Source organism: Cladophialophora bantiana, assembly GCF_000835475.1.
Source record: "Cladophialophora bantiana CBS 173.52 unplaced genomic scaffold supercont1.3, whole genome shotgun sequence".
NCBI classification, from domain to species: domain Eukaryota; kingdom Fungi; phylum Ascomycota; class Eurotiomycetes; order Chaetothyriales; family Herpotrichiellaceae; genus Cladophialophora; species Cladophialophora bantiana.
Genome location: NW_015971577.1, coordinates 1,071,521 through 1,082,862, shown reverse-complemented (window position 1 = coordinate 1,082,862; position 11,342 = coordinate 1,071,521). Strand labels below are relative to the sequence as shown.

Genomic DNA, 11,342 nt, shown 5'->3' with positions numbered 1-11,342 from the left:
GAACAGAGAGAGAAGAAAGCATTACGCTTAGGCACTTACAGCGCTCTCCGGTGACAAGGTAGAATGGAGTACGATCCCAAAGTGCCGACGTACCAGACGTCGGACCCTACATCCTTTGCACACAAGTCTGCCCGGGAGCGCTGGCCGGCCATAATCACAGGCGCCATCGACGACGTTCACCGGACCGTCGCCAAGCTCCCAGATTCGGACAAGGATGCCCTAGCAGAGGGCAAATCCATCATCTCGTCGCTGGGGTCCCTGAAGTACGAGCTACAACATAATCGGACATTATCCCCGATCCCGGACGACGGGTTCCCGGACATCGAGGGATACAATCTGGAGCTGGCGGCGCAGGGGCCTCCGACGTGGCACAACGTCGAGTGGCTGTTCTCCGAGTGCTACCTGTACCGCAGACTGGCGACGCTGTTCTCGACGGCCAAGACCACGTTCTGGCGCAACTACGATCCGTTCTACCGGCAGAAGATGGAGACGTTCAAGTCGTCGCGCCCCGCGGTGCTGGAGCTCGCGGCCGAATACCGCGGGATTATCACGCAGATCCGCGCGTCCAAGGCCCATGCGCCGGTTGCGTTGGACGTGACGGACGAGAGGGCGATCGAGGAGGCTGAGAAGCTGCTGTTCGTCGAGATGGCAGAGATCTGCCTCTGGGGCAACGCCACCGACCTCAGTCTCCTGACGAGTTTGACGTACGATGACATCCAGAAGCTGCAGGGCAGCAGCGCGCGCAAAGAGTCGGAGAAGAACATCCTGGTCAACGACCTGCAGCGGGCGTTCCAGGTGTTGAACGCCGCGCACCGGGAAGGCAAGCAACGGAGGCGGGTGGACATCGTGCTGGACAATGCGGGCTTCGAGTTGTTGGTCGACCTGGTGCTCGCGGGCTACTTGCTCGCCACGGGCCTGGCGACCGAGGTCGTCATGCATCCCAAGGACATTCCGTGGTTCGTGAGCGACGTCATCCCCAAGGACTTCCAGGCCTTGCTCCAGGCCATGGCGGACCCGAGGGCCTTCTACGAGAGCCGGGACCACGCGGCCGGCGATCAGGGAGCCAACAACGACACAACAACAAAAACGACGCCGCCGGCACCGCTGTCGGACGACGAGGAAGCGGCCATCAAATTCCTCTTCGACGACTGGAGTCATCTGCACAGCGAGGGCAAGCTGATCCTCCGACCGAACCGGTTCTGGACGCACGCGGGCGGCTTTTGGCGCATGCCGCACGTCGCACCGGGGCTGATGGAGGACTTGAAGGAGAGCGAACTGGTTGTTTTCAAGGGAGATTTGAATTATAGGAAGTTGACGGGGGATGTATGTTCTTTTCCTTTCCCCCTACCCCACTCCTTGCGCCCTTCTGTTGTGCTTTGTATTCAAAACGTATTATCCCTCGTTCCGGCGCAATACGGAGTCAAAGGGGAGTCGGCTAACGCAGAAATTCTCAACGCCAGGCTACGTGGCCCGCCACCACGCCCTTCACGGAAGCAATCGGCCCGCTCGGTCCATCTTCAGGCATCAGGGTGCTGGCGCTGCGGACCTGCAAGGCAGACGTCGTGGTTGGGTTGCCCGAAGGTAAAGACGAAGAGATACGGGCGATGAAAGGCGGTGGCGGTGATTCGGGAGCCAGGATGTGGGCGTGGAGCGGGAAGTGGGCTGTCGTGCAGTTCTCCGATGGCAAGGCTTGAGTATGATGGACAAAGAGAGCTCTCTCCTATATGGTTGTCTCAGTGTGAGTGGACTTGAGCGCTGGAGTAGCAGGTAGACCGGTGCCTGCGCGGTACTTTTTAGAAAATAGAGGGAGCGTAGAGAATGCGTAACAAGTTGTGGGTGCATAGGCAATAGCCAGGCCAAGTTCATTGTGATACCTTTCGCCTGCACCCGAGTTTTGGCTGAGACGGCAATGCACCCGACTCTGTCATACTCGCAAATGAGATCACCTGTGCTTCGCAAGAGATTTGAACCGACTGCCTTCTCCTGAAGGAATGAATGACACATTGTTCTCGCACGGCTGATCATCTTCTTGTCATCGTTCGAATGGTGGAGTGATCCACCCCTTCCTGCCCGGCCTCGTGCAAATAAAATGATGCACCGAAACGGGGGGAAGGTTAACTGCACCATTTTTCATGCTTTCCGTCTGTTGAAATTGGCATGAAGAGAACAATAGAGTAGCCAGCCAGCCCCCGGATCAATATCTGGTACCCGGCGAGACGGAATGTTCGCTTTTTCCCCCCAACCTGTCGTGCTCGGGACACGGAGAAAAGAAAGAGCGTCGCCTCGAGCTGCTAACCTTCAATCCATTCCCTTCCCTTTTTCTGATCTTTAATTGAGCCGTGATCTTAATTGAGTCGGAAACTCGCGGAACTCGGGTGTTGACAGTGCGTGGTATCTCTGGAAGGATATAGGCCCCATTCAGCCAAGCAAGGCTGAAGCTAGAACTTTGATAAAAGGCTGTGAATGATGTGGGGGTTCCCGCGAACCCAAGTTCATTAGCCGCCACTGAGAATGGTTAGCTGAGCAGTCTTGTGTGGCCTGCACTTTCGACCGTCATTATTGCCATGGAGTGTCGACTTGGCTGTTGGTTCCGGTCAACAAACCCCTTCCTGCGCATCCCGTCCGCAAACTGGCAGTTGGCCGTTGCCAGGAGTCCACAGCCTCTGCAGATGAAATTCTCGCTGAGCCTGCGGGTTTCTCGATACCCATCCGCTCGCATGCCGAAATCCTTACCGAATTCAATAGTATGATTCAGAGCATGTTCCTCCCAAGATGCCCCATGAGGGATCATGGTCCGGACGCAGCCGGATAGGTCTTAGACCGGGTGGATCAGTCAGCGAGGCAGTGCAAGATGGACACCTGGTCTTGCATGAAAATATTTGTTCAAGTAAACCAGCGAGTAAAGGGGCATGGAAAATCTGAGGCCTGAAGCTAAGAAAACGACGAGACAGCATGATGATGAGTCCCGTTCCGAGCCGCATGGCACATCTTTTGCACAAGATACCCGGCGTCGGCATCGGTTCGGCGCCCTCATCGTGCGTAAAAAGAAGTAACCGGAGGTGCTCTGATAAATCATCTCCGTTCCGAGATGCGATCTTGACCAGAGATACGAAAAAATAAGCTTGAACTTGAATTAAGGGCTGTGAGGAGCCGTTTAGCGGACCGAGAAAGCGCACAAGAGCGGACCATGCAGATCCCATATCATACCTGTGGTGTACTGTACATACCCTGGATGGAGTGGATGAGATATCTCGGTCAGCCGTAGCTTTGTCGTGAAAGAGGTGAGATGAGGTGTGATGTGATGTGGTGTGGTGTGGTGTGGTGTTGTGATTAAAGTACTGGGTATGCAGCAGTAGAGATCTCATTAAGGCGGAGGTGGTTAGCAGTGGATTACACACCGAGCACCTACCTACAAGTATGTAGCCGGAAGAGCTGGACCAATATAGGCGAAAGGGGAAGGGATTGCCATTGTACCGAGTACCACCAGGAAGCTACTGCCATACTAGCTAAGTAAGCGCCCTACTTGGTAGGTACAGTGTTCGTAGGGATAATAGAGTCCCCCTTGGTACCCCTCAAGCTCTAAGCCCCCCAAATCTACCCAAGTGGCTAGATGCATACGGGGAGTGTTCTTTACTTAAAGTGCCCCCTACACTAGCCGGGATAGTAGCCCACTCGCCCATGGATCCACGCCCACGCTCACGCTCACGCCACAGGGGAACCAGCAGTGAGTGGGTGGCTCTAACCAACAGCTAACGGCATCGAGCTCTCCCTCGCTCCATACTGGTGCCACTCATTTCCTCGTGTCTTCTCCTTCCCCTCTACCAAGTATTACTGGTGCCTGTAACTACACCCTCCCCCCTCTCTCGCCTGCCTCACGCGTCGTTGCCAGCGGCCGCCCAAACAATAGGCGCGATCCCCCAAACCATCCCAAAATCATCTCAGTCCGTTGGCGTCACTCGCCAATTCAGAATCTTTCAATCCAACGGGCTTCTCGCTCCTTCGCACCTCACGACACCGAACACCTCCTTTCAGCTTTCTTGTAAACTAATCCTTTTCGCTCGCTCGCTGGCTGGCTTTGCTCTATCAGTACCCAACCATTCGACTTGTCCCCGATACCTCCTTCGCCCTAGACCTTTTCTCACTCAGCGCCATGCGTTGCTGAGTTTTGGCTGAGCCTCCTTTTTCTGCCCACCGCCAACTTCGCCCTCACCCTGACCCTCACTCTCGTTCTATTCGCCGCGCTCCATCCTAATTTCCTACCACGACAATTTTCAAAAGAAGAAAAAAACCCCGAGACCCGTGTCATTGGATTACTTCTACCTCCGCTCGGGACCTCCATAGTCCGCTCCAGAACCGCCTGAAGGGGAAGCACTTGGAACACGATATATCCTCGGAGACCGCAATCCGCAATCCGCATACCGCGTTTTCAGTCCCTCGTGACTGTCCACGTCGAACCTCATGCCGATGCCTATTCTTACCGTCGCTATGCCCGTGCCCGACTATGCCAAAGTCGCCAAGGAGGGGAAAAACTCACAGCTGTCGTCCTTCCTACGCTGGGTGCAACTGAAGAAATACCAATATGAAGTCACTTTCTCCCTCTACATGCTCACGCCAACCGAGAAGTTCATCTTCAGTACGCTTCCCCCCTGCTCTTTCACACATTCTATCCTGCCAGATAACTAACTCCGTCCTGTCTAGATTTGATCCTTTTCCTGCTAGTCTCCATGCTGGTCACTGCTGCAACGCTCTACCTTCCCAATCACGTGATCGTCATTTACCACCGCATCTGTTATTATATCTCCGGTGAATTCGCCTACAAGACGTCGACCAACCTCTCGGGGGAAGCATTAACTCTCGCGGGAGATGGCCTACGGATTACTGCAGACGCAATAGATTCGGTGGTCACTCCAACGTTGCGCGTGGTTGAATCAGCCAGGGAAGCGTTAAAAGAGCTTTGATACTTTGATGATACCCCCTATGTGCTTTATTGGTGCTGGCGTTTGTACGGCCATGGTGTTCGGGATTGACCATTCGGAGTGGGAGAATGTCTGATGTACGCGGCTTGTTGCTGCCCAATATGCTCACAATGAAGATTCAATCTCCGTACGGCGTTCAAGCGCCGGTTGTTTAATACATCCTACCACGCGGCTGCTGGAGCTTGGAGGATTGAACTTGTGGTGAAGGGTGTTTTGGATTGAGTGGATTGCTTTCCTTGCATTGACACCGACCTCAGCACTCGGCCGCGACACATTTCTTGCACAGCTGGCCCTGTCACTGCTCCGCCTGGGTCGCCAGAGTTCCTGTCGCCCATTTGTCAATGCGCCATCAGCCGCCCCCGAATATGCGGGCCCAAAATGGTATAATGTACAGTAATTCTTCCGCCCGGGGCTAGTGATGTAATGTAATGTAATATAATATTATTTTCCACATGTCTTTGCGTGATGTTCTCTCCAATGATTCCCATTGCGCCGTCGCCATGCAAATGCAAACCCAGGGGCCAGTATGTGCGGACAATTCCAGCATGATCTGTCCGTTTCGTTTTCGCACATGTTTTCAAACCGTCTCTTTCTGCTCGTCCACCACTTCGCTCTCGCTCTCACCCCTCGCCCTCTGGGCGGCAAAGGCGACCTTGGCCTGTTCCAGCGCCTCTCTCTTCTCTTTCTGCCTTTGCTCGCTCTGCTCCCTCATGAGGCGCTGGTGGCGCTCGATCTCGGCCCTGATCTCCTCCTTCTCGTAGGGGATCTTGTGCGACTGTTCGGGCGTGGGCCAGAAGCCCGGCACGGCGAAGCGGTTCTCCAGGTTTGTCCCGAAGTAGTACATGTAGCCGATCGGGAAGGAGAGGTAGAGTCCGAACTGTTTCATAGAGCGGAGGGGAGGGGAGTTAGTAAAGACGAAAAGGTAAAAAAAAAATATGATGGAGAAAAGAAGGAATCAACATGTGGAGGAGACAGATGGTCGTGTTGAGGCGAAATACCCCACCGGGCGGTGGGAACGGGAGGGAGAGGGTTTATCGTAGTGTAGATATGTATACCTTGAAGATCTCGAGGTTCGTCCCGCGCAGCGTGCGCTCAATGAATTTACGAACCACCATTATCACCGCCGTCGCCTCGCGGGCGTCCGGTGCCCCCCAAGAAAACTGAGGGAGTGGGAGGAACTTCTGCACACCGTACTCCCGTAGATGGGGATGTCGATATCTCTTTCACGAGAAGAGAGGATGCTGGAGGGAGCCAGGGAACGTATGTATGCGTATGAATAGGCGTCTGTAAGTGTGTGGATGATTCGGAGCGGAGTGCAGGAGGGGAGGGAGGGTTCAATGTACTAGCAGAGAAAATGAAGGAGGAGCAGGAGAGGTCGCGGATGGTATCTGCACCAAGGAGTCCCTCGCACGAGGTATGTAGATATTTTCGGGAACTTGGAGGAAATTCTCGCCGCAGAGCAGAGGATTTGTCCAGGCGGAGGAGCAGTCGCAGCAGTGGGAGAAGTGGCATGACCATCTGCTTCGTACCTACCTGGTCCCCAATTTTTTTTTGGTTGGCGAAGCTTGTCCGCAGCCTCGCCCGCATCTAGGTGAGTTGAAAGACGCCAGCCTCGCGCTGCTTGATCGGGCGCTTGGCATTTCAGCCTTGCTTACAGCGATTCATTGCTTTTATTGGTACGAGATGAACTGCATTCTCTGTTCTCTATGTATACCTATGTAGGTCAAGGTAGGTGTATATGGTCTATACAAATGGTTACGTCCAGTTCATACCTCTTGCTGCCTTTCTTTTTCTTCATTTCCCCTTATCTTCCTCTCTTCATCTTCCCTCTTCTTCGCCCTCCATTTCAACCGACTTTGATCATCACCACCAACAGCGGCAGTGTAGCCAACTCGACTAACCCAACCAACGTGAGAGTCCAGCCGTTTCTCATCGCCTCAATCATTGGATTCGTCGCTGCGCTCGCGCCCGCACCCAAGAGGCACCGGACAAGATTCGACGCAGCGCTGGCCGTCGCGGCCCTTTTCCGGTGTAGGTTAATGACCAGGACGCTGAGGGTATTGAACCCGACCATCGTGGTATACCCTATCGCACCAAGCATGATGATCGGCCCTGCTATGCTGACTGGCCGTTCCAAAAGCCATCCATAGACGATGGTGAAAATGGCCCCCGAAGGCGAAGAAGGGCATTCCGATCTCCAATCTGGCTCGCTCGATCGGCATCTTGGTCAAATCGCCTTGTCTCTTGCGGTCAACTTCCAATCCAGCTTTGAGTGCATGTCTCCTGAAATTTCCATCGAGAATCCTCGTATTAGTTATCGTTGCCAAGATGGTCCCTACAACCTGAGGGATGAAGAGAAATCCTTGCAGCGTACTGCTCAGGCCGTAGATATTGTGGAATTGTACCGTGAGACTGGCGGAGATGGCGTAGAAGCCTGTGTAGATGATACCCATGTACAAGAGCAAGATTGCAGTCTCTGGATCACTGACAATGGTTGGGGAGGCAAGGACGTCCCATTTGCGCTTTCGGATATTGGCCTTCTCCTTCTCTGTCCCGTCTTGTGGAGTGGCCTTTTGTCGAGTTGTGAATGATGAATATGGTCGGTCATTTGTTGGGGTCCGTTCAATGGTGGTGGTGATCCCACTTCGGGCCTTAGATTGTTTGTCTAATATCTCAACATCTGCTCGGGCATGGACCGTGCCATTGTCTTCATCTTCTTGCGTCGTTGCGTCTAAGGTAATTTCGTTCTTGTGCGCGTTGCTGTCAGACGCTTCATGGGAAGTCATCCTGTCAGCGGGCTTGTCTTCCATCTGGATAACTCACTTCGGTGCAAGATAACGTTCCAGACACAGGCTGCGATTGTTGGAGCAAAGGCGGCATGGTATGGTTCAAGGTCTCGTTCTATTCGAGTAAAAACACATAAATGCATGAGACCATGGTAAGGAAAGGCGGTTGGAACTCAATAGTACAATTCAATTAACCTCGTTGTCGACGGTGATCGTCCCTTGTTATTGGTTGTATCAAGCCAGTGGAGCGTTTTTCAGGACCGGTAACGGCCCGATTGTCCGGTCCTTTTGGGCTGGAGCAATGATGACGAAAACCTATTGTGGCCCTCTTGAATAAAACCGGCAATCTCTTGTTGTCAGCGAAGCTTCGATGGCACTTTCAGCATCAGGTCTCGGAAGAAAAGACATCTCTCATGTGGACGATGAACACGCTGGGGTCGATGTAGGACTCCAAACAGGATACCGCTTCAAGGCGGGCTCTTGTCTTAGCACTACGATTTCGGCGTGAATCTGGCGACAATCAAGTTCAAATCATTGTCGTGCGGCCGCGGCCACTTCGCATAGTAGATCCACTTCTGCTCGTCCTTATCCCACTTACGGTGCGGCACAAAGGCGCCGACGGAGTAATAATTGTCGCGCATATACAGCGGCTGGTAGCTGGGCGGTCCCTTGCGATCCAGGAATTCATCAGTTCCGGCTGCGGCTTCTGCATCGGTAAGCTGATACAGGCGTGGTTCTGGTTTTGTGGTCTTCGCTCCTTTCTTATCCCATTTTCCAAAACGGATGATGGTACGAGTGGTTGTGTCAAGATGTATTTGCAGAATCCGTGCATAGGTGAGCGGGCTCTTGGTTGCTTCCGTAACGATCTTGGCATGTCGATCCAGCAACTTGACATTCCAGTCCGGGTTCCTTCCAGGAGCGATTACCGGCAATGGTTCGCGGTTTTCCAGGTTTTCCTGCCATTGCGCAAGGTCTAGAATGACGTTGAGATTGTTCCACGAAAGGACGCAGCTCATACACGTACAAACATTTCGCGGATCGATCTGCTTGATGTGTTGATACGGAATCTTGTGGATTCGACCTCTACCCTGCCCTTGCTCGCTGATAAGCGCTGGTCGAGCCACCAAAGGAACTTGGTCGAGTGATATAGGTGGAGGAAAGCACTGCCGGAGAATCCAATAGCGACGGTTCAGGATCTCCTCGGCGATGGATCGCTCGTTGTTCAGAATAAATGTGCGCATTGACTGGTTGAGTCGAAGCAAGTTGAAAATGTCGGTAGGTTGTAGGAAGCCCAGTATTATGGACAGCAACTCCTGTGGAAGATCTAGGAATGATTGGACGTCGGAATGCACTTTTCGAGCTTGCTTCTTTTGCAGCCGTCGTTGAATGCGGGCTGTCTTCTTCGAATGCAATGCCAGGGCGGCTGTGGTGTCGACCAGAGGTTCCTTTTCTGCAAAAGTTTTATGTCGCCTCCAGGCCACGTTGTTGACATAGTGAATAGGCACCTCCTCTAACGGATTGTCTATTTGTGCCCCGGGTGGATTGGCTTGAAGGGTGACACCATTAATGGTCGATGAGTCGTTCTTCGGACCATCCACGGCGTCGAATGCCTTGGACACATGCGATGCTGCATGGGTCCGGTTGGGGGGCGGTTCAATAACATGGGCTGATCGTTGCGGCATTATCGCTGCTCCACCTTGGAGAGCTGTGCCAGCCCAGTATTCTGTCTTAGAAGGAGATAGTGAAAGTATCCACAGAGAGCACACATTGAAATATCGGTGTTTGATTGGTGAGAAAAATGCAGATATACCGAAGCAAACCGAAGCGAGGCTGAGAAGGCTGAGGCTCGGTGGTGTCGAATGCGCAGCTATTGCCAAGAAATGACGTCACTAACATCAAACTGCTCTGATGCTTCTGCCAAGGCCTTGCCAAGTCCTAGCGAGTACCACATCAGCACATCAACCGCATTGGCAGTGTCCTGGGTGTCTTCATCTTGACATCTACGGACCATGGCTTCATTTTCCGCTGCTCGCCTCTTTCAATTGGGGCTATAGACAATCACTTCTGGCCACTGCATGTCTCATCGACGCGATGATCAGAGCGTGCCTAGAGGGATGCCTCATGACGATCAGGTGTGAAATGATCGAGGCCCGCGATGAGACCGCATACCTCCTTTTGTAATTGTGATTCTCTCCGGCGCAAAGACAACTCCAAGTGTATGTTGATGATGAAGCCGAGAAAACGTCCTCGATTCCATTACCAGCGCCGACTTTTCCAAATATTTCGACGCTTTCAAGGCTGCTAAATCGCTTTAGGACATTGTCTGGGCGGCGGTGCCATCTCCGTACGAGATACCGAAACATGTCATCTAAAGTAGGATGAAGCTTATGGAGGAAAAAATGGGAGAGGCAGAAGGCAACAAGCTGGAAACAACAGAGTGACATTGAACCTGTTCGGCGACCTGGAGAATGTTCGGCGACCTGGAGAAATCGTGCTCAGATCGTGAGATGATGTCTCAAGGAGAGTTGCGAAAGGCAAGCTGGTTTAAGACGGACACGGTAGTCGAGCTGAATTTCTACGATGAAAGCCCGAGGAGTGAGCTCGTTTCTGTTGGAGGACAACTTTGCGACGAGCGAGACAAGGCCGACCAGGTCTGCGCTGGGATCGGGGAGCGCGAGGTTCATGAGTTGAGACACCGGATGCGTCTGTGTAGTGCACGCGCTGTGAGTGCTGGTTATGGAGAAAATGAATTGAGAAAGTGGCGGGTGGTTGTGTCCATACTCGTACATCGTCGGATCGAATTGCGCTCAGCAAGACAAGGCTTTTAGCTATGGACATGGTAATGGGAGCGATGAAGACGCACAACACAAATCGAAATGTGATGCATGGAAGGAAGCCCTTAATGGGTAAATTTCTAAGCTAGAGGGCTGTTAGTCAGGGTCGAATGTGTCGTCCATATTATTCTGCGAGATCATAGAAAGAAAAATTCTCCTCTGCTTTTGTTCAATGATTAAAGTCGCCGCGAAGGCCTTATACATTTTAAATTGCTGTACAAAGTTGTCCACAGGAGGGACAAATTATGCTTCGGTCTTTTGCATTAGCTTCTTGCGTTCGTAAGAACATCTCGCATGCTGAAAAACCACACTCAAAAACACCTGTCGTAGTCGAACATTAGATAATGTTACAGAATTCGTCCCTTAACCACCGCTCTCTAATTTAAAAGTGTAGCTTGGACTTCAACCCTTCAAAGGCCATGCCGGGATGCCAGCTCTCCCTTCTCGATTCTGTGGTGGCAGCGGAACTCCTTCTACGCTCGCTCACAACGCTGTTGTTGCGGCTGGCGGAAACGCTATATTCGTTGCCAGGCCTGGCCTTGTGGAACAGTTCTCTGCGGAGCGGGACGTCGTAGATGCGGCCGGGTTGTTGGGGTTCGTCGGTGGGCAGGAGGAATGATGGAATGTATTTCTTGAGGGCAGACATTTCTTTTTTGGAGGTTGAGTTGAGATGTTTGTTGGGTTTGTTAGGGCTTGGCTGATTTGTTCTGTTTGTTTGAGTCTTTTGGACTTTGGGTGCGAGCTTG

The 11,342-nt window shown here is 52.7% G+C and overlaps 5 protein-coding genes across 5 annotated transcripts; 2 read left to right on the top strand and 3 right to left on the bottom strand.

The window, feature by feature from the left end:
- Positions 1 to 63: 63 nt before the first annotated feature.
- On the top strand, positions 64 to 1,694 carry Z519_02304 (uncharacterized protein; the record flags this gene model as incomplete). Its single annotated transcript, XM_016760061.1, has 2 exons — positions 64 to 1,323; positions 1,461 to 1,694. The coding sequence occupies 2 exons, from the start codon at positions 64 to 66 to the stop codon at positions 1,692 to 1,694; spliced, it is 1,494 nt and encodes a 497-aa protein (XP_016623582.1).
- A 2,791-nt stretch (positions 1,695 to 4,485) lies between these two features.
- Z519_02303 (uncharacterized protein) lies at positions 4,486 to 4,958 on the top strand (the record flags this gene model as incomplete). Its single annotated transcript, XM_016760060.1, has 2 exons — positions 4,486 to 4,633; positions 4,699 to 4,958. The coding sequence occupies 2 exons, from the start codon at positions 4,486 to 4,488 to the stop codon at positions 4,956 to 4,958; spliced, it is 408 nt and encodes a 135-aa protein (XP_016623581.1).
- Positions 4,959 to 5,553: 595 nt separating this feature from the next.
- On the bottom strand, positions 5,554 to 5,862 carry Z519_02302 (uncharacterized protein; the record flags this gene model as incomplete). The annotated part of the gene is made up of 1 exon (XM_016760059.1): positions 5,554 to 5,862. One exon carries the CDS (start codon positions 5,860 to 5,862, stop codon positions 5,554 to 5,556), a length of 309 nt encoding a protein of 102 aa, XP_016623580.1.
- Positions 5,863 to 6,822: 960 nt separating this feature from the next.
- Positions 6,823 to 7,762, bottom strand: Z519_02301 (uncharacterized protein; the record flags this gene model as incomplete). Its single annotated transcript, XM_016760058.1, has 2 exons — positions 6,823 to 7,061; positions 7,102 to 7,762. The coding sequence occupies 2 exons, from the start codon at positions 7,760 to 7,762 to the stop codon at positions 6,823 to 6,825; spliced, it is 900 nt and encodes a 299-aa protein (XP_016623579.1).
- Positions 7,763 to 8,253: 491 nt separating this feature from the next.
- Positions 8,254 to 9,444, bottom strand: Z519_02300 (uncharacterized protein; the record flags this gene model as incomplete). Its single annotated transcript, XM_016760057.1, has 1 exon — positions 8,254 to 9,444. The coding sequence occupies one exon, from the start codon at positions 9,442 to 9,444 to the stop codon at positions 8,254 to 8,256; it is 1,191 nt and encodes a 396-aa protein (XP_016623578.1).
- Positions 9,445 to 11,342: the final 1,898 nt, after the last annotated feature.